Raw genomic sequence first — 25,812 nt, forward strand, 5'->3', positions numbered from 1 at the left:
CTGTATGCTCTAGGGAACAGGGACATGTTTTCCTTAGAGACACTCAGAGGAAAGTTTTCAGCCCCTGCCTTTGTTCAGAGTGTGACCCCCTGCTGCAACCAGATACTGGCACCTACGCCAAACACCCCTGCTCTTCTAAGGCTGCACAACAGAGACTGTACTACATGCTTGATGACCAGCTACCTGGACACCTGAGTTGAATCCACACAAGAAAAATGAATGGACTGATAAGCTTATATACCTGATAATAGCTCTAGCCACCTGGTGGCAGGACGTCAGAGCTCCAAAGGCAAAAATAATCAAGCTAGCTCACTGAAATCTATGCTGTCTTCCAGGGAACTATATAAAAACTAACTCAGTAAAAGATTAAATCCTAAAACTCTGTTTTGTTGAGAGAATGATAATGATCGCACTGTGGGCTGTATTACTAGGGGAAAACTGGGTAGGACTCTTGCTTTTTCAGCTTCTGTTAAGAGTTCAGGAAGGTTCTGCTGACTGGGATTGTAACAAAGACAAACACCTTAAAAAACAAACAAACAAAAAATAAAACCTTGGGTAGTTGGAAATATAGTTACCAAGTCTTGGCCTGAGACGGTGAAGGCGTGGACTGATGAAAACCACGTGACAGCCACAGCTCAGCAATATCAGGCTGGTGCTGCCCTCATGAAAGATGGACTCTGCAGGTGGTTGGTCTGTGTGCTTCTCTCTCTTTTCCCTTTCCTCCTATATTTTGCCTTCCACAAACACTGAATGAATACCGACTCCAGAGAATGCCAAGGCCCAGCACTATTAATAACAAGTAACATTGCTAACTTTGCCTCGTGCACCCGCCTTGTGCTGAACACTGTATGTTCCTTCTCATTTAAGGCCTCCAACCAGCCCAGGCACAGGTGGCACTATTATTCCTCTGTACAGATGAACAAATTGAGGAACAGAGAGCTTAAGTAGCATGCCCCACTTCAACCCTGTCATGGGTTGAATTGTGTCCCCCCAAAATATCTGTCAATTTGGCTAGGTCATGATTCCCTTGTGTGATTGTATAATTGTCTAGATAATGGGGAGCTCCTCTCGTTAAGCACTTATGCTCATCAACAGACTTCACCAAAAGAGTAAAAACAGAACCTATAGACTGGGAAAAAAATTTTGGCTACGACATATCCAACAAACGCCGAATGTCTAAAGTCTGTAGAATACTTCAACACCTCAACAAGAAAGAGACAAATAATCCAATTTAAAAATGGGCAAAGTACTGGTACTGGTACAACAACAGATACAGAGACCAATGGAACAGAATTGAGAATCCAGACATAAATCCATCCACCTATGAGCTCCTGATATTTGACAAAGGCCCAAAGTCAGTTAAACGGGGGAAAAGACAGTCTCCTTAACAAACAGTGCTGGCATAACTGGACATCCATCTGTAAAAAAATGAAACAAGACCCATACCTCACACCATGCACAAAAACGAACTCAAAATGGATCAAAGACCTAAATATAAAATCTAAAACGATAAAGATCATGGAAGAAAAAGTAGGGACAACACTAGGAGCCCTAATACATGGCAAAAACAGTGTACAAAACATTACTAATAATGCACAAACACCAGAAGAGCAACTGGATAATGGCAAGCTTCTAAAAATCAAACACTTATGCTCATCCAAAGACTTCACCAAAAGAGTAAGAAAATGACCTACAGATTGGGAAAAAGTGTTTGGCTACAACAATTGCGATCAACGTCTGATCTCCAAAGTGTACATGATACTGCAAAAACTCAACTACAAAAAGATAAATAACCCAATTAAAAATGGGCAAAGGATATGAACAGGTACTTCACCAAAGAAGGCATTCAGGTGGCTAACAGATACATGAGGAAACGCTCATGACCATTAGCTATTAGAGAAATGCAAATCAAAACTACTGTGCGATACTGTCTCACCCCAACAAGGCTGGCATTAATCCAAAACACACAAAATAATAAATGTTGGAGAGGTTGTGGAGGGATTGGAACACTTATACACTGCTGGCGGAATGTAAAATGGTACAGCCACTTTGGAAATCGATTTGGCACTTCCTTAAAAAGCTAGAAATAGAACGACCACACTATCCAGCAATCCCGCTCCTTGCAATATATCCTAGAGAAATAAGAGCCTTTACAGGAATAGCTACATGCACACCCACGTTCATTGCAGCACTGTTTACAATAGCAAAAAGATGGAAGCAACCAAGGTGCCCATCAACAGATGAATGGATAAATAAATTATGGTATATTCACACAATGAAATACTATGTAACGATTAAGAACAACGATGAATCTGTGAAACATCTCATAACATGGAAGAATCTGGAAGGCATTATACTGAGTGCAATTGTTGTTGTTAGGTGCCGTCGAGTCGGTTCCGACTCATAACGACCCTATGCACAACAGAACGAAACACTGCCCGGTCCTGTGCCATCCTTACAATCATTGTTATGCTTGAGCTCATTGTTGCAGCCACTGTGTCAACCCACCTTGTTGAGGGTCTTCCTCTTTTCCGCTAACCCTGTGCTCTGCCAAGCGTGATGTCCTTCTCCAGGAACTGATCCCTCCTGACAACATGTCCGAAGTATGTAAAACACAGTCTCGCCATCCTTGCTTCTAAGGAGCATTCTGGCTGTACTTCTTCTAAGACAGATTTGTTTGTTCTTTTGGCAGTCCATGGTATATTCAATATTCTTCGCCAACACCACAATTCAAAGGAGTCAATTCTTCTTCAGTCTTCCTTATTCATTGTCCAGCTTTCACATGCATATGATGCGATTGAAAATACCCTGGCTTGGGTCAGGCGCACCTTAGTCTTCAGGGTGACATCTTTGCTCTTCAACACTTTGAAGAGGTCCTTTGCAGCAGATTTGCCCAATGGAATGTGTCTTTTGATTTCTTGACTGCTGCTTCCATGGCTGTTGATTGTGGATCCAAGTAAAATGAAATCCTACTACGCAGGAGTGAGTGAAATAGTCAGTTGTAAAAGGACAAATATTGTATGAGACCACTATTATAAGAACACAAGGAAAAGCTAAATCCAGAAGAAAATATTCTTTGATGGTTATGAGGGTGGGAAGGAAGGGAGAGGGGTTTTCACTAATTAGACAGTAGACATGAACTATTTTAGGTGAAGGGAAAAGCAACACACGATACAGGAGAGGTCAGCACAACGGGACTAAACCAAAAACAAAGAAGTTTCCTGAATACAATTGAAAGATTCAAAGGCCAGAGTAGCAGGGATGGGGGGGGGGTGTGATGGGGTCTGGGAACCATGGTTTCAGGGTATATATACGTAGGTCAATTGGCATAAGAACATGTATTAAGAAAGCGTTCTGCATCCCACTTTGGAGAATGGTGTCTGGGACCTTCAACACTAGCAAGCAGCCATCTAAGATGCATCAACGGGTCTCAACTTACCTGGAGCAAAGGGGAATGAAGAACATCAAAGACATAAGGTAGAAATAAGCCCAAGGGACAGAAAGGGCCCCATAAACCAGAGACTACATCAGACTGAGACCAGAAGAGCTAGATGGTGCCTGGCTACCACCGATGACTGCCCTGAAAGGGAAACCAACAGAGGATCCATGATGGAGCAGGAGACCTGTGAGATGCACATCTCAAATTCTCATAAAAAGACCAGACTTAATGGTCTGAATGAGACTGGAGGGACCCCAGAGGTCTTGGTCCCCCGACCCTCTGTTAGCCCAACACTGGAACCATTCCTGAAGCCAACTCCTCAGACAGGGATTGGACTGGACTATAAGACAGAAAATGATGCTGGTGAGGTGTGAGCCTCTTGGCTCAAGCAGACACATGAGACTATGTGGGCAGCTCCTGTCTGGAGGTGAGATGTGAAAGCAGAGGGGGACAGGAGCTGATCGAATGGACACAGGGAATACAGGGTGGAGAGGAAGAGTGTGCTGTCTTAGTAGGGGGAGAGCAGCTAGGAGAACATAGCCAGGCATCTATAAGTTTTTGTAAGAGAGACTGACTTGATTTGTAAACTTTCACTTAAAGCACAATTTAAAAAAATGAGCAAAGGGTATGAATAGACACTTCACCAAAGAAGATCCCACACCCAGGGTATACAAAGGTCCCACACCCAGGGCTTTCATCCAGCTTATATGGCTTCAGAGAGAAAGGCACAGTTCTTGCCCTCAAAAAGTAGATACTACGAAAGCCACAGGTGAAGACACAAGCTCTGTTGAGGAAGTCAAGAAAGGTTTCCCAGTGCAGGGGTGACATTCAGTCTGGGTCTTGGTGGATGAATAAGAGTCTGCCTGATGGCCAAAGAAAGGAGAGTGTCCAAAGGAGGAGGGGCAGGAGCAGTAAAAGTGAAAAAAAAAAAGTGAAATATAATTTACCTTCCATGTCCTTCCAACCTTTGCAGCTTCCCCCTCTATAAATGGAACGGTATTTGTTGCTCCCAACCACCCACTGGTCTCAAGGCTAACTTTTGGCACTCTGACTCCAAGTCCTTCCTGAAGTACCCTAAGTTTGGAACTTTCCTCTCTCCCTTACTTGTATCATTTGTATTAGTCAGTGTATGACAATTGACTAATTTTCATAATGTGTGAAAACAACAGTGCATGCTTGTAGCATGCACAGATGAAATCATGAGATTCAAAGCATCATTGTAATTGTGTAATAATGACAACTCTGACCAGAGGGCATTAGAAGGTTCAAAGAAGTAAATTAGCATAGAATTTTATCCATACAGGTATATTGATACATGTGAGCTAGGCTTACGAAAAATGTTTCTGTTGTTATTATCAACTACACAGATACTTTTACAAAAAAATAATAAATTTCTGCTGAAACTGCACAAAAATTTTGTAGACAGTCGTTTTGGTGTCACCCCTCTCTGACAGTGTCACCTGGTGGGGTCTGCACCTCCTAAATCCCCCTATTGACACCACTGCCTATGGGGCATTTATACTCTGTCCTGTAGGGTCACTATTAAGACAGGGAGCAGAGGGGCCCCCAAGTCTGCAATTCACATGAACAAATTAAAGTAACAGAGTAATAGGAATTGGGCCAGGGCACAGAAACAAAGCCATTCCCCAGAACAATGGGGCAGGGTATCTGAAAACTTCCTTAAAGTTGTCTTTCAGAAGCAGCTGGATGAAACCAGCCCCAGAGACATGTGCAGAACCTCCACATGTGACCGCTGTGTGACCTTCCACCAGGGGCAGGACGGGGCTGCAGCCGCAGCTGGGGAATCGAACTCTGGGAGTGAGAGACTGCGCAGGTGTGACACCCCATAATAAGTCCTGCTATGAATCCCAGAAGCCTCTAGGACAGGAGCCATCTTAAAGGCATTTTAGAAATCTGCTGCTCACGCACTGTAGTTAACATATCTCCATCCAGAGAGGTCACCTTCTGGAAAACCCTGAATAAATATAAATCTTTTCCAGCCCCAAAACCTTAAAAAAAAAATGCAAATCCTTTGTTCTGGGAGATGGGGGTAAGTGTTGCATAGGCCCACATCATCTCCGCTTGCAAGCTTCTTTCACAAAGCTTTGCTCGTGTGGAAAATTCTCCGTGCCTTACCTGTTCATTCTTGACCAGCGAGAGGCAAGAACCTTATTTAATTAAAGGCGTAGAGGCACCGGCAACACTATGAGCGGGAATCTACTCCATGGCAACAGGATTGGTTTTATTGTCGTTAGGTGCCATGAGTTGATTCTCTACTCATAACAATCCCATGTGACAGAGTAGAACTACCCTTAGGGTTTTCGAGGTATAATCTTTATGGAAGCAGATTGCCAGGTCTTTCCTCTACAGAACCACTGAGTGGATTTGAACTGCCAACCTTTTGGTTAGCTGCTGAGAACTTAACCACAGCCCCACCCAAGCCAAACTCAAACCCATTATCGTTGAGTAGGACTGCCCCATAGGGTTTCTAAGGCTATAATCTTTATGGAAGCAGACTCCCACATCTTTCTCTCACTGAGTGGCTGGTGGGTTCAAACCGCTGACCTTTTGGTTAGCAGCTGAGCTCTTAGCCACTGTGCCACCAGGGCTCGTTAAAACCAAAATCAGTTGCTGTGAAGTTGCTTCCAACTCACAATGACCCTATAAGACACAGTAGAACTGCCCCATAGGGTTTTCTAGGTTTAATTAAAACAAACAAACAAACAAAAAATCTAGTTTTATGATTGTTTAGATTTACAGAAAAGTTGCTAAGACAATACAGGGAGTCCTGTGTGCTCCTCACCCAGCTTTCCCTAATGTGAATATCTTTGTGTGTGTGTGTGTGTGCGCGCGTGCATGCTTTAGGTAGAAGTTTACAAAGCAAATTAGTTTCCCATTTGGTGCTTTTTTTTTTTTTTACATACAGTGTTTCATGACCTTGGTTTCATTCCCCACAATATGTCAGCAATCTCCCCATTTCTGCCCTGGGTTCCCCATTGTCTTTTGTCATGATATTCTACTGCTTTCTGCCTTCTCATCTTTGCTTTTGGGCAGATAATACACTTTTGATCTTGGATAACTGGTTGTCCTAAGGAGTACATTCCTCGAGGGTGTTGTTCTTTATCTTATGTGCTTGCCTATTGTTTGGCTGGAGGGTGGTCTCTGGGAATAGCTTCCTTCCAAGGTCAGGAGGGTGTCTTAGGGCCACAGCCTTGGGGGTTCCTCCAGTCTTTGTCAAACCAGCAAGCCCAGTCATATTTGTGAATTTGGTTTTTCTTCTACAGTTTTCTCCAGCTCTGTGCAGGACTCTCTGTTGTGATCCCAGTAAGAGCAGTTGGTAGTGGTGGCCAGGTACCATCTAGTTCTTCTGGTCTTGGGGTCATGTATGCTGTGGTTTATGTGGTCCATTAGTCCTTTGGATAATTGCTTCCTTGAGTTTTTAGTCTCCTTTAGGTGAAATCTCTATGGAAGAAGATCACCAGATCTTTCTAGCAAAGAGAAACTGAGTAGATTTGAACTACTAACCTTTTGGTTAGCAGCAGAGAACCTAACCGCTGCACCACCAGGGCTCCTCAGGCCATTGTTAGGGAATACCAATTCAGTTATGAAGAAAGAAAATTCATGAAGTGGAACCATTGCTGCCTGGTGTCCCCATGGTGCTCAGCCTAGTATAGGCAAATGTCTCTCCATGAGCGCCCCCCCCCGCCCCCGCAAGCCACCGCTCCAGTTCTAAGGCCCAGAGACTTTGAGGCAGATGAAAAGAGAGAGAGGGCTGGAAACAGCTCAGGCAGTGCCCACATAAGACTTGGTGATGTAGCTAGAGGGGATGAATAGTGTAGAAGTTACACCTCTCTACTCCTTCTTGGGTTCTGGTATATCTTGGCATTAGAGACAATATCTTTAATCATTGCTTTAGTACAGAGATTTGTGTATATCCGTAAGCTGAAAGGATAAAATCTTTTATAAGCAAGAGGTTGAAGACACACAGAGGCATCTCTCCATGGCACAAGGCCTTGGGCAGGTGAAGGGGATGCTGCCAGGTATACAGGAGACAGTTAGTCCCATTACCTCCACTCCAAGCAAACATGGTTGAGACAAAGGCACGTCAAAAAACAAACTTTATTAGCCCCTGTCAGCATCTGAATTCTCTCTCTGCCCCTTCCCAACCACCTATATTCTCACACAGGGCACCCCTCAACTGAGGAATCCTCTAAGTGGTCCTCATGGCGGGAGAACAAGAGGGTTACCCACCTGGGCTGTCCCTGGGCACTCAGAAGAGCGATGATTTCTTTTGGGGAAAGGCAGAACAAGCAGCTTCTCCTTCACTAGCCCCAGGAAGAGGAAGGAGACATCCAGTTCTTCTCCCAGGGGATTGGTGGTCAGATCCAGCTGTACAGGGAAGGCCCATGAAGGTCCTTTTCCTGGGAACCTTCTGGCTTCTCATCATCCAAGTCGGGGAGGTATTGGACAGACCCTCTTGGCACAGCCTTTGAGGATGGGTTGGTGGAGGCAGTGCCTTCCTGCTGGGACTCCTCCTCCTTAGGGAGGTTCTTAGGCCCCTGCTTAGCAGCAGAGTTTTCACCTTCTGGAACAGGAACCTGAAGTAATAACATGTTCAAATGTAGAGTGTCATAGGGAAAGCCCTGCCATGCCTGGTATCAAGCTAAGCTGTTATGTGCCTTTCTGATGGAATAGTTTAAAGGGAGACTTTGAAGGGCGAGGTCTCCTAGTTAAAGACTTAAAAAGCAAAAAAGATAAAGGCCAGAGGTCTTCCAGAGCTGTAGAAACTACTGCAAGTCTCACACATTGCAGAAATGACCAAAAGCCCAGACAGTTAAAGGACTTGTTCAAATTCCCAATGAGTTCATGTCCCTGCTCTCACTGTGGTCCCAAAGACACGTTTTATTAGTTGTTTATCCTGTGCCAGGCCTTGTGCAGCATCCCTCATGCAGGTCCTCTCACCGGTTTCTCACAGGGACCTGAAGGTGTTAAGCATTCAATTCCATTCTACAGATGAGGCAACTGAGGCCTGGAGTGATAAGTACTGTCCCTGATCACACAGTTCACAAGTGGCAGAGCAGGACTGGAACCCAGCTTGCCTGTCTCAACTACCCTCTCAACTATTTCAGGCTGCCTCATAATAAGTGCTCAATAAATATTTCTGGAAAGGGATTGAATGTTTCTATGGAAACAAGTTCTTCCTACAGTTCTGAGTAAGATTTCTTTGGGACACTGAACTGAATGTCCCAGATGCCTTTTGCCCCAAAGCTAATAGGCTCTTGTGTCTGTAGGGCTCTTTCTTACTGGGAAGGACCACACTGTGGCTGAAACAAAGCGGGACAAGCCTTTGACTAGCTACCCTGTAGACGTGGCCATAGGGTAGCCCTAGTAAAGTGGAAATCATGGGTCTTGGGAAAACAAAAGGAGGGAGTGGGGTAGGAACAGCTAAAATATAGACAACTTTCTCTTTTCTTCACAGAAACACAATTAATTATTAGATTGAAAAATACCTGTGATTCAAAGAATTCACATTCTGCAGAAACAGACGTTTTCATGTCTGTTTTAATCAGCTGACCTTTACACAGACCAACGGGCTACAAGAAAGAGAAAATACAATGTCATCTGAGTATGAACATGATTGTCATTGTTACATTTTAATTGCCATCATGTTCATTTCAACTCAAGGTGACTCCATGTGAAATGATCATAACTAAAAATCAAGTTGCTTTCTTTTTGGGTAGACAAACAGCCAATCAGCACTTTTAGGCTCCAATAATGTAATAGGCAGGCACTGAGCCAATTCTCTTTAGCTCACCACGAACAAGTAGTCACCCAAACTAGGCTGAATTGCCTCCAACCGTAGGAAACTCAAGTATTTATTTAGGAACAAAACACTCATTATTAGAAGCTTCTTTGTATTGAGCTGAACACTGTGAATATACAACTTGTACCTCTCAGCTTTAGTGATACCCTTGAGCAATTAGAAAAAATTTTTTTTCATCCTTTATATAGCAACCCTTTATGTATGTTCCACTTCTGTTTTCTCAGTCAAAGCCACTCACAGCTCCTTCAACTTCTCTCTAATTTAAAACAAAACAACATTTTTATTGCAAAATATAAACACAAAAAGAAAATAGAAAAGACCTATAATTGTTTGAAAGGTAGCTGTTATCTGCAATGATTTGGTTTCTTTTCTTCCAATCTCTTCACCTATGCATTTATAGTTCTTCTTCTAAAGAAACTAAGTCATATGAAACGTACTATTTTATCACTCTGTTTTGTCACTTAGTATACTCTGAAAATATTTTTATGGCACCAAAGATCTTCCGTGATTTTTTTTCCCTCTTCTTATAAGTTTTTAAAAAAATTGTCGTAACTATATAAGAAAACATTTGTCATTTCAACAAACTTCACATGTAGAATTCAGTGACATCATTTATTTTCTGCATGTTGTTCAACTACAATCTTCTTTTTAATAGCTCTCTAATATTAATCTATATATTTAACCAATTCTCTTTTGTTAGGCAATGAGATTGAATCTAATTTGGTTTTTTTTTTTTTTTTTGGTTTTCCATTGTAGCTAAATCATTTCATATATCCATAGACACTTCCTTAGGGTAGATTACCGGAATTTTGGGGTCATAGTGTATGCACCTTTTCAATGTAAACAGGATGTTGCCTCAGTTTCTAAAGAAGAGCACCTGAGTATATGCACATAGAACTTACCTAAAATATAGCTAAACATGTTGCCTGAACATCACCCTATCACCCATGTTCAGGCTGTATGAAGACAAGAAATTCATAAAAGTGGGATAATCCATTAATGTACGAAGTCTTAAGGGATGGTGTTTCAGCCTTCCCTTTTCCTTTTCATCACCAAGTAAATTGGGGAGGGGACTCTGAAGAGATTGTAAGTACCTGCACCAAACAGAGTCTACCTACTCCCTCCCTGGCTAGGATTTGATAAGGTGCTGAAATTTGCCCACCTGGTGCCGATACTAGAGCAGAGTACAAAGGGAGAGTTTGTGTATGTGCTTGACATGTGAATCCTAGGATGTAGGAGCGTATGTGGCCATGGGGATTGGTGTCTGGTTCTCTCTCAGAGAATTCTGAAGATGAGATCCTCACTAAAGCAGGCTACATTGGTAGAGTAAGGAGACAGGCCAGCAATAAGGAAGCTTGCTTTCTCTGTTTGGTTTAGGAAGAATGTTTGAGGGTGTCCTAGGACAAGCAAATATCACAGGTAAGTCTCTTTTAAGGATGCAACCAAGGGGTAACCTTTCATGTAAGGGATATCTAACAGGAAACATCTGTAGGGACTGAATCTGAGAAGGGTGGTTCCAAGAAGTCATGTAATGAAAACATCACCCTGCTAGGAAAAGAGCTCTGGATGAACCCACTCCTGTGCCACTTGAGAGAAACAGCACTGGAGCTGGTCTCATAGTAGGTGGTGTTGTCCAAGAGAAAACTGCTATTGTAGATTGAGTTATGTAAAAACACTTTGTACTGTTTTTTGGAATCCTTGCTCCTTCTTTCCAAAGTTGGATGAACAAGAATTAAGCAAGAGAGAGCAGGAGTAAAAGAGGAAGTGAAAGAAGAGACCTTGATCCCTTCCTCATAGCAGGGCTTCAGCTACAGGGAGGAAGAAGTTTTGAATTGGATATGAGATAAAATTTTTGATTCAGAATTGACTGAACAGAACTTCTTCGTACCTGGAAGTAAGACAGGGAGCAAAGGCTCTGAGATCAGAGGGTGCCTATTTGAGAAATAGCAAAGAGGCTGGTGTGGTTAGAGGAGAAGCAAGTAAAAGAGAGATAGGCTAACTATCAGGGAGGTAATAGGGGGTTGGGTATGAGACCTAGGGACTTACTAAGAGACCTAGGGACTTATTAAGACAGGGAACAGAGGGGCCCCCAAATCTACAGAGTAATAAGAAATGGGCCAGGGCACAGAAACAAAACCATTTCTGTGCCTTGGCCCATTTCTTGTTACTTTATAGATTTAGGGACCCCCAGAACAATGGGGCAGGGTATCAGAAAATAGCTCTCAAACATCTTTAAAGTTGTTTTAAAGAAGCAGCTGGAGAAAACCAGCCCCAGAGACATGTGCAAAACATCCACCTGTGACCACTATGTAACCTTCCACCAGGGGCAGTGAGGGACTGCAGTAGCAGCCAGAGAATCGAACCTGGGGTGCTAGAGACTGCACAGGCGTGACACCCCATAATAAGTTTTGCTATGAATCCCAGGGGCCTCCAGGACAGGAGCAATCTTGGAAAGCTGCTGTGCTGGCACCTTAGTTAACGCATCCCCTCCTATGCATATGAATAAACATGAATCTTTTCCCACCCAAGAACTTTTAAAAACCCAAGCCCATCTTTTGTTCTGTGAGACGGAGGCATGCGTTGCTGTAGGCCTTTCTTGTCACCGCTTGCAAGCCTCTTCAATAAGGCTTTGCTCTCATGGAATACTTACTACGTGCCTTGGCTGCCCATCCTTGACCAGTGAGAGGCAAGAACCTTATTCCAGTAAAAGAGGTAAGTCAATTACTTATAGTGATATTGTTCTTATTACTGAAAATGGCTAAAACGATTTTGGATCGGAACAATATATAATTGAAAAATAAGGAAGAGAGGTTTCACAGAGCATGGTAAATGTGTTTTCCCAATTATTCCCTTAGAAAATCCAGTTAACTGGATGCAAATGGTTTTTGAGAGACATGCTTTAGGGTCAAAGACATAAATAGGTTGAAAGTAAATGGATGGAAAAAAATTAAACCACACAAATGGTAACCAAAAGAGAGCTTCAATGGCTATACAAATATCAGAAAAAATTGACTTTAAGACAAAAATTGCTACTAGAGACAAAGAACGTTTTATAATGATAAAAGGGTTAATACATCAGGAAACCATAACAACAATAAACATATATTCATCTAAAAATAGAGCCCCATCATACAGGAAGCAAAACATTCACAGAATTCAAGGAAGAAAGACATAATTCAGTGGTAACAGCTGGTAAATTCAATATCACATTCGATAATGGATAGGATACCTAGACAGATCAAAAAGGAAATAGAAGACATAAACAACATTATAAACCAACTAGATCTAACAGGCACCTATAGGATGCGCCACCTAACCACAACAGAATACACATTCTTCTCAAGTGCACATGGAACATTCTCTAGGACAGGTGATACGTTAAGCCATAAAACAAGAATTAATAATTTCAAAAGGAATGAAATTATATGAAATAATCTCCAATAACATGAAATGAAATTAGAAATCAATAACATGAAGAAATTTAGGAATATCACAAATATGTGAAATTAAGTAACACTTTCCTAAATAATCAGTGGGTTAAAGGAGAAATTACAAAGACAATTAGAAAATACTTTTGGATAAATGGAAATGAAAACAGAGCATATAAAACTTATGAGATGCAGCTAAAGCATTGTTTAGAGGAAATTTGTAGTGTAAATGCCTATTTTAAAAAAGAGGACTATCTCAAATCAGTAACCTAAATTTTCACCCCAAGAACCTAGGAAAAGAAGAGGAAACTAAACTGAAAGGAAGCAGAAGGAAAGAAATAATAGAGGGTAGAGTGGAAATAAATGCATAGATGGTAGAAAAATCAGTGAAACAGAAAGTAGAGTCTTTCAAAAGAACAACACAACTGAGAGATCTTTAGCTAGACTGATCACGGAAAAAAGAAAAAAGACTCAAATTATTAAAATTGAGAATGAAAGAGGGATATCACTACAACCTTTCCAGAATTAAAAAAAAAAACAGTATAAGTGAATACTATAAACAACCGTATGCCACAAAATTGGATAACCTAGATGATATGAATAAAATTCCAGAAAGACCCAATCTACTGAAATTGACTCAAAAAGAAATAGAAAATCTAAATAGACATATAACAAGCAAAGAGATTGAATTAGTAATTAAAAAAAGCTTGCTACAAAAAAAGCCGAGACCAAGACAGCTTCACTAGTGAATTCTACCAAATGTTTAAAGAAGAATTAACACTGATCCTTCACAAACTCTTCCAAAAAAATGCACAGGAGGGAATAGCTTCCAACGCATTCTATGACGCCGATATTACCCTTATATGAAAATCAGACAGACATCACAAAAACAAGAAAGGTATAGATCAATACCATTACAAATATAGATGTAAAAATCTCCCACCCCCAAACACTAGTAAACTGAATCCAACATCATATAAAAAGGACTACATATCATGATTAAGTGGGATTTATCAAAAAATGCAAAGTTGGTTTAACATACAAAGAGCAATCAATGTAATACACCATACTAATAGATTAAAGGACAAAAAGCACATGATTATCTCATGAACACAGAAAAAGCATTTGACAAACTCTAACACCCTTTCTTGATAAGAACACTCAAAAATAGAATAGAATGTTCTCAGCCTGATGAAGGGCAACAGTGAAAAGCCCACAGCTAACTGATTAATAAAAGAATAAATTGCTTTCTCCCTAAAATCAGGAATAAGGCAAAAATGTTTCTCTTGCCACTTCCATTCAACATTGTACTGAAGGTTCTAGCCAGAGCAAATAGGCAAGAAAGAAAAAATAATAAAAGGTATCCAGATTGGAAAGGAAGAAGTAAAACATTCTCTATTTGTAGATGATATGATCTTGTGTATAGAAATCCTAAGGAATACACTGGAAAACTCTTAGAGCTAAAAAATGAGTTCAGGAAGGATACAAAGTCAGTATTAAAAAATCAGTTCTTTTTCTATATACTTGAAATGAAAGATCTGGAAGTGAAATTAGAACACAATTCCATGTACATTAGCATCAAAGAGAATAAAATACACAGAAATCAATTTACCAAGAGACGTACAAGACATGTACAATGAAAACTACAATCATCATTGAAAGAAATCTTCAATAAATGGAAATACATTCTGTATTCATGTATTGGAAGACAATAATTTAAGGTGACAATGCTTGCCAAATTTATTTTCAGATTCAATGCAATCCCTATCAAAATTTGAACTGACTTCTTTGCAGCAATTGACAAGCCTATCCTAAAATTCATGTGGAAATGCAAGGGATCCAGAAAACACGAAACAATCTTGAATAGAAGAACCAAACTGGATGAATTAGACTTCCTCATTTCAAAACGTACTACAAAGCTACAGTAATCAAGACAATGTGGCACTGGCATAAGGATAGACATAGAAGTCAATGGAACAAAATTCAGATTTCAGAAATAAACCCATACATTTGTGTTTAATTGATTTTCAAGAAGTGTGCCAAAACAATGGGGGCTAGAAGAGCCTTTTCAACAAATGCTATTGGAACAGCTGGATATTCACATACAAAAGGATAAAGTTGGACATCTGCCTCACACTGCATATAAAAACTAGCTAAATATGACTTACAGACTGTTATGGATTGAATAGTCTCACCCCAAAATGTGTATCAACTAGCCAGGCCATGATTCCCAGTATTGTGTGATTGTCCACCATTTTGTCATCTGATGTGATTATCCTATGTGTTGTAAATCCTACCTCAGATCAGGTTGTGTCTTAAGCCAATCTGTTTTGAGATATAAAAGAGAGAAGCAAGCAGAGAGACAAGAGGACCTCGTATCACTGGAAAAGTAGAGCCAGTAGGGTGTGTCCTTTGGACCTGGGATCCCTGTGCTGAGAAGCTCCTAGAGCAGGGGAAGATTGATGACAAAAACCTTCCTCCAGCTGGACTAAACCAAAAGCAAAGAAGTTCCCTAAATAAACTGAAAGCTTTGAAGGGCAGTGTAGCAGGGACAGGGGGTTTGGGACCATGGTTTCAGGAGACATCTAAGTCAACTGGCATAATAAAATCTGTTAAGAAAACATTCTGCATCCCACATTGGAAAGTGGCTTCTGGGGTCTTAAATGCTAGCAAGCGGCCATCTAAGATGCATCAATGGGTCTCAACCCACCTGGACCAAAGGAAAATGAAGAACACTAAAGACACAAGGTAATTATGAGCCCAAGAGACAGAAAGGAACGCGTAAACCAGAGGCTACATCAGCCTGAGACCAGAAGAGCTAGATCATGCCTGGCTACAACCAATGACTTCCCTGACAGGGAACACAACAGAGAACCCCGGTGGGAGCAGGAGAGCAGTGGGATGCAGTCCCCAACTTCTCATATAAAGACCAGACTCAATAGTCTGACTGAAGTTAGAAGGACCCATGGCCCCAGATCTTCTGTTAGCCCAAGATAGGAACCATTCCCAAAGTCAACTCTTCAGACAGGGATTGGACTGGACTGTGGGAATGAAAATGATACTGGTAAAGAATGAGCTTCTTGGATCAAGTAGACACATGAGACTATGTTGGCATCTTCTGTCTGGCGGATAGATGAGAAGGGAGAGGGGGTCAAAAGCTGGCTGAATGGACATAAAACTAGAGAGTGGAGGGAAGGAGTGTGCTGTCTCATTATGGGGAGAGCAGTTAGGAGTATATTGCAAGGTGTATATAAATTTTTGTATGAAAGACTGACTTGATTTGTAAATTTCACTTAAACCACAATTTAAAAAAAAAAAAAAAAAAGAACCTTCCTCCAGGGCCAACACAGAGAGAAAGACTGCCCCTGAAGCTGACAGCTTGAATTTGGACTTCTGGCTACTGGACTATGAGAGACTAAACTTCTGATCCTTAAGGCCATCCACTTGTGGTATTTCTGTTATAGGAGCACTAGGTAACTAAGTCAGAGACCTAAATGTAAGGGCTAAAATTATAAAACTCTTAGAAAGAGCCAGAGAAGTAAATATTTGTAACCTTGGATTAGGCAACTTTTTTTTTAGACATGATACTAAAGGTCATGCAACAAAAGAAAATACAGGGAAATTGGACTTTATCAGAAGTTAAACCTCTTATACTTCGTAGAAAACCATTAAACAAATGAATAAACAGCCCAGAGAATGGGAGAAAATATTTGAAAATCATATATCTGAGAAGGGGGTTTGTATCCAGAATATATAAAGAACTCTTAAATTCTGAAAAAAAAAAAAAAAGGGGGCAAAGGATTTAAGTAGATATTTCTCCAGAGAAAACAGAATCGGCCAATAAGCACGTGAAAAGTTGTTCAACAACATTAGCTATCAAGGAAATGCAAGTCAAAACCATAATGAAATATCAGCTCACACCTAGTAGGATAGCTATAACCAAAAAGACAGATAATAAGTGATGACAAGAATGTGCAGAAATTGGAAAACTCATAGATTGCTGATGGGATTGTAAAATGGTCCAGTGATTTTAGAGGAACAGCCTGACAGTTCCTCAAAAGGTTAAACATAGAGTTGCCATTATTGTTGTTGTTAGGTGCCGTCGAGTCAGTTCCTACTCGTAGTGACCCTATGTACAACAGAACGAAACACTGCCTGGTCCTGAACCATCCTTACAATCATTGTTATGCTTGAGCTCATTTTTGCAGCCACTGTGTCAATCCACCTAGTTGAGGGTCTTCCTCTTTTCTGCTAACCCTGTACTCTGCCAAGCATAATGTCCTTCTCCAAGGACTGATCCCTCCTGACAACATGTCCAAAGTATGTAAGATTCAGTTTCACCATCCTTGCCTCTAAGGAGCATTCTGGCTGTACTTCTTTTAAGACAGTTTTGTTCGTTCTTTTGGCAGTCCATGGTATATTCAATATTCTTCACCAGCACCACAATTCAAAGGCGTCAACTCTTCTTCGGTCTTTATTTATTGTCCAGCTTTCACATGCATATGATGTGATTGAAAACGCCATGGCTTGGGTTAGGCGCACCTTAGTCTTCAAGGTGACATCTTTGCTCTTCAACACTTTCAAGAGGTCATTTGGAGCAGATTTACCCAAGGCAATGCATCTTTTGATTTCTTGACTGCTGCTTCCATGCCTGTTGGTTGTGGATCCAAGTAAAATGAAATCCTTGACAACTTCAATCTTTTCTCCGTTTATCATGATGTTGCTCATTGGTCCAGTTGTGAGGATTTTTGTTTTCTATATGTTGAGGTGTAATCCATACTGAAGGCTGTGGTCTTTGATCTTCATTAGTAAGTGCTTCAAGTACTCTTCACTTTCAGCAAGCAAGGTTGTGTCATCTGCATAACGCAGGATGTTAACGAGTCTTCCTCCAATCCCAATGCCCCGTTCTTCTTCATATAGTCCAGCTTCTCAATTTATTTGCCCAGCATACACATTGAATAGGTATGGTGAAAGAATACAACCCTGACACACACCTTGCCTGACTTTAAACCAATCAGTATCCCCTTGTTCTGTCCGAACAACCACCTCTTGATCTATGGAAAGGTTCCTCATGAGCACAATGAAGTGTTCTGGAATTGCTATTCTTCACAATGTTATTCATAGTTTGTTATGATCCACACAGTAGAGTGCCTTTGCATAGTCAATAAAACACAGGCAAACATCCTTCTGGTATTCTCTGCTTTCAACCAGGATCCATCTGACATCAGCGATGATATTCCTGGTTCCATGTCCTCTTCTGAAATCGGTCTGAATTTCTGGCAGTTCCCTGTCGATATACTGCTACAGCCGTTTTTGAATGATCTTCAGCAAAATTTTGCTTGCGTGTGATATTAATGATATTGTTCGATAATTTCCACATTTGGTTGGATCACCTTGCTTGGGAATAGGCACAAATATGGATCTCTTCCAGTCAGTTGGCCAGGAAGATGTCTTCCATATTTCTTGGCATAGATGAGTGAGCACCTCCAGCATTGCATCTGTTTGTTGAAGCATCTCAATTGATATTCCATCAATTCCTGGAGCCTTGTTTTTCGCCAATGCCTTCACAGCAGCTTGGACTTCTTCCTTCAGTACCATCGGTTCCTGATCATATGCCACCTGTTGAAATGGTTGAACACTGACTAATTCTTTTTGGTATAATGACTCTGTGTATTCCTTCCATCTTCTTTTGATGCTTTCTGCATCGTTTGATGTTTTCCCCATGGAATCCTTCACTATTGCATCTCGAGGCTTGAATTTTTTATTCAGTTCTCTCAGCTTGAGAAATGCCGAGCGTGCCCTTCCCTTTTGGTTTTCCATCTCCAGCTCTTTGCACACATCATTATAATACTTCACTTTGTCTTTTCAAGACGCCCTTTGAATCCTGTTTAGTTCTTTTACTTCATCAATTCTTCCTTTTGCTTTAGCTGCTCGACTTTTGAGAGAAAGTTTCAGAGCCTCCTCGGACATCCATCTTGGTCTTTTCTTTCTTTCCTGTTTTTTCAATGACCTCTTGCTCTCTTCATGTATGATGTCCTTGATCTTGTCTGGTCTTTGGTCACTAGTGTTCGATGCATCAAATCTATTCTTCAGATGGTCTGTAAATTCAGGTGGGATATACTCAAGGTCACATTTTGGCTCTCATGGACTTGCTCTGATTTTCTTCATTTCAGCTTGAACTTGCTTGTTCCACAGTCGGCCCCTGGCCTCATTCAGACTGATGATATTGAGCTTTTTCATTGTCCCTTTCCACAGATGTAGTCAATTTGATTTCTGTGTGTTCCATCTGGCAAGGTCCATGTGTATAGCCGTCGTATATGTTGGTGAAAGAAGGTATTTGCAATAAAGAAGTCGTTGGTCTTGCAAAATTCTATATTCGATCTCTGGCATTCTTTCTATCACCAAGGCCATATTTTCCAACTACTGATCCTTCTTCTTTGTTTCCAACTTTTGCATTCCAATTGCCAGTAATTATCAATGCATCTTGATTGCATGTTTGATCAATTTCAGACTGCAGCAGCTGAAAAAATCTTCAATTTCTTCATCTTCGGCCCTAGTGGTTGGTGGGTAAATTTGAATAATAGTCTTATTAACTGGTCTTCCTTGTAGGCTTATGGATATTATCCTATCACTAACAGCACTGTACTTCAGGATACATCTTGAAACGTCCTTTTTGAAGATGAATGCAACACCATTCCTTTTCGAGTTGGCATTTCCACGTGTCTGTCAGTGTGTCGTACTGTGGGGCTTGTGTGTTGCTGTGATGCTGGAAGCTATGCCACCAGTATTCAGATTCCAGCAGGGTCACCAATGGAGGACAGGTTTCAGCTGAGCTTCCAGACTAAGTCAGACTAGGAAGAAGGACCCAGCAGTCTACTTCTGAAAAGCTTTAGCCAGTGAAAACCTTATGAATAGCAGCAGAACATTATCTGATATAGTGCTGGAAGATGAGTCCCCCAGGTTGGAAGGCACTCAAAAGATGACTACAGAAGAGCTGCCTCCTCAAAGTAGAGTTGACATTAATGATGTGGACGGAGTAAAGTTTTCAGGACCTTCATTTGCTGACGTGACACGACTCAAAATGAGAAGAAAGAGCTGCAAACATCTGTTAATAATCAAAACCTGGAATGAACGAAGTATGAATCTAGGAAAATTAGAAATCATCAAAAATGAAACGGAATGCATAAACATCAATACCCCAGGCATTAGTGAGCTGAAATGGAGTGGTATTGCCCATTTTGAGTCAGACAATCATGTAGTCTACTATGCTGGGAATGACAACTCGAAGAGTTGCCATATGACATAGCAATTCCACTCCTAGGTAAATGCCCAAGAAAAATAAAAAGAAAAACTTGGTACATGAATGTTCACAGAAGCATTATTTATAATAGCAGAAAAATTTAAATAAACCAAATATCAATCACCTGATGAAAGGATAAAGAAAATACGGTATATCCATTCAATGGCATATTACTCAGTGATAAAGAGGAATGAAGTAGTGATACATGCGACAACATGAATGAACCATAGAAAATATTATGCTGAGTAAAAGAAGCCAGATACAAAAGACCACACATTGTATGAATCCATTTATATGAAATACTCAGAATAGGCAAAGCCACCGAAAAACAAACTAGGTTAGCAATTGCCAGGACCTAGGGGGAGAGGGAAATGAGGATTGACTATAGATGGGAATGGAGTTTCTTTTTGGAATGATGACAACAACATTCTAAAATTTGAGAGTGGTGATAGTGACCGAACTCTGTGAACATACTGAAAAACCACTAAATTTTACACCTTAAAAGTGTGAATTTTATTGTTTATGAATTACATCTTAATAAACCTTAATACATAAGTAAATAAGGGCTTTCAACACCTTTTCACCCAATTTACATTTCCACTGGGTATGTTTCAGATGGTTTCAAGGCCCCCTCCCCATCTTGGATGCATTCCTTTGAATGAAGCCTTGTTTGCCTTCGCCCTTCTTGAAGGGTAATCCCTGGGACTGGACACCACGCTATATTCCAAACGTTAGCAGGATTTGTCCAGGCCAAAGAAGGACCATCAGCAACTACTGCAGAGATTCTGTCCATGTTTCTACTGTCTCCTATGACCACTTTCTGTAGCTACATCACATGGTTGAATAAAACCCTTGATTTGTTGCATCTGAGCCTGCCTTATCTCTAACTAGTCAGTGAGCTCCTTGACGGGACATAAGACATCTGAAGCTTTACAATACCTTGTACATAACTGATGCTCAGCAAATATGTATAGATGATCTGTGAACACAACTCTTAAATCAGGAAGACACTCAGGAACACTCACCTTAGAGTCTGAGCGTTGAAGCGAGCAGCTGCTGGCCTGGGATTTGGTACATGGTGACTCTTTAATCAAATACTTCACAAAGTAAGCAGGGCCAACCTCCCACTGTTATGAAGAGTTTGAGAAAAAAAATAATCAAGTTTTTCCACGCAGGGACACAACTCAGGTTTGGAGGCCCCTGCTGTCAGAAACCAAACATCCCCAGAGTCAACACATCTACCCTGGTGTAGCTTGCAAGTTCCCACACTGATCAAACCATGTTTTTATGATTTGTTACTTAGAAAATATAATCACCACATCTCTGTTCTCTTTTGAAGAATTTGAACGTGTCCTAAATTCTTTTCCTTGGTGAGTTTTTGTTTCCTCCGAGAGAATTCCCTTTTAGATAAGTTTTTCTCCATTTGATAGAGATATCAACACAATCCAAATACTAAAGAGCTTCTATTTCTCCAAACTCATAAAAGTAATGTCCACTGCAGGGCTTAATATGGAGTAGAAGTGGACTTGCTAAATGGTCCCTGGTCAATCAGATGTGAGAGTGTATGTAGTACCATGAAATAATGAACCTGAACAGAATCCCCAAGGAGACAATGGGTCCATTTCTTTCTTGCCCTAAGGCCAATGAAGGTAAAGCTGGGTCACATGACTCTCATGAAAATGCCATGGAATAACTCAGGAACTAAAGCAGATAGAATGTTCTTCAGGTCTACCAAAGTAGGGACTGTAGAGAAAGAGGGCCTCTTGTTATTTTCAAAAAGAAAGCCTTGGTTAAGGCTCTACCCTTCGCTTAAAACTCTACAGCAACAGTGTGAGACACATCTTATGTGTAACTGGCTTGTGCATTTTTGCCTTACCTGGGTGGAAGCCTTGGTGATTTTGACCAGAGAGTACTGCTTGGAGGTGCTCTCATTATTGTATTTTGCAAGAGACTCAGTGGCAGCTTCCAAAACACGGGGATTTGACAAGTCAGTGGTGCTGGGAGCGGGGCAGTCAGGACATGTATCATGAATCATTCTTCGAGAAACTGTTGAAGCCAAAGAGACCAATTTAAAGTAAAGCTCCTTACTGACTTTCAGTGCTATAAATCATATGATCACAACGAAGGCAACGACCGACAAAAAGCTTATACACAATGTTGGCAAGGATGCATGAGAAAGACAATTTTCTCGAAAGCCAGTTAGTTTTCTGCAGAGTTTTCTGGAATGAACATGTATTACTTTCTTACTTAAAATAGTATCAAAACAAAATGCATTTCACCTCATACACGTTTATTTACCTTAAGGAATTTTGTTTAATAACATATCATGTAGTATATTATCATACTTTTATCCCCCAATGAGGTTAATAACTTCCATCCTCATTGCATCTGTAAAGCAGACTGAGGGTCTTACAAAGTTGGGATTTCACTACTGTCATGTCTTATTCACCTCTTAGGTGCTAACACCTCACATCATGTTGAACTCATGCTTATGAGATCCAAAGGCAGATGCCACCTGGGAAAGGCATGTTGAGAGGAGGGAGAGGCATAACCAAGGTGCAAAGATTGGAGAGTGAGATGTGTGTTCAGGAAAGAGTGCAGCATCCAACTGAGTGGCGTGTAGAGTCGGTGTAGACAGGGAAGTAATGGCAGGTAGAGCTAGAAAGGAAGTCCAGGGACCAGTTGTAGACATTATGCAATTGATGGATACCTAAAAATGTAGGGTTTGATACGGGACACAATGAAGGTTTCAATGGTTATTTGGGTAGATCAATTGTGCCAATAGGAGTAGTATAGGCTGGATTTCAGAATGGGAGACAACTACTGGAAACACTACAATCATGACCTTGGAATAAATAAGAAGGTAAGATTTGGAGAAAACTTGTATACTGTTGTCATAGTCCCACTCTTTCTCCATCATTTATTAAAATGAACCAAACCAGAGTGATCACTTACCTGGGCGAAGAGTACAGTTATAGGCATGTAAATAGAGAACTCTTCTTGGCTTGTTAACATAAAATGCCACTTTGCATTGACCATAAACCTGGAACCAGACGAACATATTTGGTGACATTGGGGGGATTAATCATGAAATTTTGGAATACCAAATATTATTTGGAGGTTTTTTTTTAAAAGTAATATGAAACTTAAGGTTCCATTTTGGTTGTTTTGGGTGGGAGAAAATGGTAGCTGATCATCAAGCTTGTTTCACCTTTTATTCCTGGGATGCAGGTAAGCTACACCTCTAGCCTCCCCCACACTCAGGTGTGACTTCTTATAACTGAGTTCTAACCCCAGGATGGTGAGCTGATGTGATGTGGACCACCTCCAGTTCTGGCCCATGAAGGTTGCCCATGTGCTATCTATTCTCCTTGCTCCTTTTCTTTCATAGCTTGATGCTGACAAGCATGCCCCCAGGGAGGCCATGGTTGAGGATGGCAGAGCCTAGAGCCACCACATGCAAGGAAGCTGGATCTCCAAATCAGCCCTTGAAGGAAAGTTCCCTCCTGGTCTGGAACTCCTCTTTTGAATTTTACATGAGTGAGAAATAAACATCTACCGTGATAGACTCATGACGCAAGTTTCAGTTTGTTACAACAGCTAGCATCATCTTAACAACATCATTCATGAGAGGGTAAGTAGGCTATTTGCTTTTCAAAATCAGAAATGTGCAGTTTGACAAATTTGGTTAAATGACAGAAAAAGGTATGTTTGTGAAAGAGTCCTTGCAAACATATCAGTGTCTGGGACTCATCTTCTAAAGTTTCATATCAATCAATGAAAATGAGCCCAGGACATTTGAATAGCCAAAAAAAAAAAAAAAAAGATATTATTTTCAAGCATCATCTATGGTCATCTACAAGATAATCATTTTTGAGATCCTTTCATTCTATCATTGCAGGAAAGTATTTCTCTTCCACAAAACACTTAGACCTCTATACTGTGATCTTACCCCACTTCATTAAAACAAAACAAAATCCATGCTCTAGAGTCTTCCTCAGACCCACATCCATGTTCTTCACCTTAGATCCCTTTTCACATTTTAAACACTAGTCGGAAGCCAATAGAAGGCTCCTGGAGGTAGAAGAGTTGGAGTTACCAAACAATTTTTGGGTAACTTGCAATTCTGATCTCCATGGCCCCGGGGATACTTCTGGAATCCCCTCTGATTTGTGACACTTTCTAGTGTCAGTGGCATTAGAAGAATGACATGGGCACCCTAACAGGGAGATTATGAACAGGGACATTGAAATGATGATAGACATTGAGCAATCTTCACCTTGTAGGAAGAGAGCAATCTAGCTTCTCTCCCTAGAGCCACTGAGGAGAAGCACTCACGCATTCATGCAACACCCTCACCCCACAGTCCTTCCATGACTTCTTGCTGAGCACATGGCAGTCAGTCTCCAACACATCCAGTGTGAGATAAAACAGGGATCCCAGACCATCCTGTGGGACAGGGTGAGGAAATGCACCACAGCCTACATGAAGCAGAAAACCTTAAAGACCTGTTTGATGGCAGAGCCAAAGAACATAATGCTTTGAAGAATCTACAGGGACTGTTGAACCCTGAACAAGTGTTAGAGTAGGATCCTTGGTAATGCTTGTTCCTAATGACCATAGGAGCATTGTAGTACATGTGGTAGGGGACAGCAGAGCTTTCTCAGCTGGTTTTAGAATCTGGCAAGCACCTGCCACCCTGTGTTTCTGGTCCCACCTCCTACTGGCCTCAGCAGAACACATGCTCCAGAGGGGACCATCACTTGTCTGTCTGTGTTCCCGGACATCACTGACTCGGTTGAGGCTCAGCACATAGCCATACTTTCGGTCCTTGTTGATGTCCTGCAGGGCAAAGCCTGTGACACCCAGCACATCTGAGTCGTTGCAGCCCCGGGAGAGGAGATGCCAGGCCTTAGGGACCACCACAGGCATAGACGTAGCCCTGCAGCAAGTGGCCAGGCCACAGAGTGCCAGCAGCTGGAGCAAACCCATCCTCTGGGGAAGAAGGCCCTGGATGGTCAGGTTGTGGAGCTGCCACCTTGGGCTGTGGGCCATTTTAAGGCAGTCTAGAGCAGTTTTGCAATCATGATCTGATCTGGTGATGGAATTTTGAAATAGGATGTTCAATTGCATCACCTTAAATTCTAAAGGTGGATTTCCTGTGTCAATACTTCAGGATTAGATTTGCCAATATGAGTAACCTTCGAGCAAGCTCTTATTCATGTGTGTAAAGAAATTGAAGTTTCCTAACTTGTTCCTAAGAAAGCCTAATAAACATGCTGTCAAGGCTCCTAGAGGTCATGATGGATCCTGGTTCATGTCTAGTCTTCACCTGAATGAGAATATGCAGGACTGTGGCCATCTCCCCTTCTCTCCTATCACCTTGCCTTCACAGATCTCCTCGGTCACACTAATATTGTCTCAGGCATGGAGCATACGGTCACAGTGGTGCTCAGTGAGTTCAGTGTTCCTAGCTGAACTCACGGTCACCATTTCTTATTCAATCAGGAAAGTATCTCAACAACCTTACCCAGGTCACATCCCTGATCCAATGTAAAGGGAGCTTCCCTGGGGTATGGCCTGCACCACCTTTTATCTCTCAAGAAAAAAATTTTTTTTTTTTTTTGAGAGGCACAGGTTATTCCTAAAGCACTTCCAGCATCCGGCTATAAAATGTTCTGTTGACCCTCCTTTAGGTTATTTACATCTGCTCCCAGAAAGATTACAGCCTAGGAAAACCTATGGGGTAGTTCTTCTCTGTCCTATAGGGTGGGTATGACTCGGAATTGACTTGATGGACACAACAACAACAGGTTATTTA

The 25,812-nt window shown here is 41.3% G+C and overlaps 1 protein-coding gene across 1 annotated transcript; it reads right to left on the reverse strand.

The window, feature by feature from the left end:
- Positions 1-7,660: 7,660 nt before the first annotated feature.
- On the reverse strand, positions 7,661-24,983 carry LOC126070538 (fetuin-B-like). The gene is given in 8 exon segments (XM_049874807.1): positions 7,661-7,861; positions 7,864-8,037; positions 8,950-9,033; positions 21,017-21,118; positions 21,868-22,037; positions 22,947-23,034; positions 24,330-24,444; positions 24,763-24,983. Coding segments are annotated over 8 exon segments (1,155 nt in total).
- Between the last annotated feature and the right edge of the window lie 829 nt (positions 24,984-25,812).

This window comes from Elephas maximus, chromosome 1, assembly GCF_024166365.1.
Source record: "Elephas maximus indicus isolate mEleMax1 chromosome 1, mEleMax1 primary haplotype, whole genome shotgun sequence".
Classification (NCBI taxonomy): Eukaryota; Metazoa; Chordata; class Mammalia; order Proboscidea; family Elephantidae; genus Elephas; species Elephas maximus.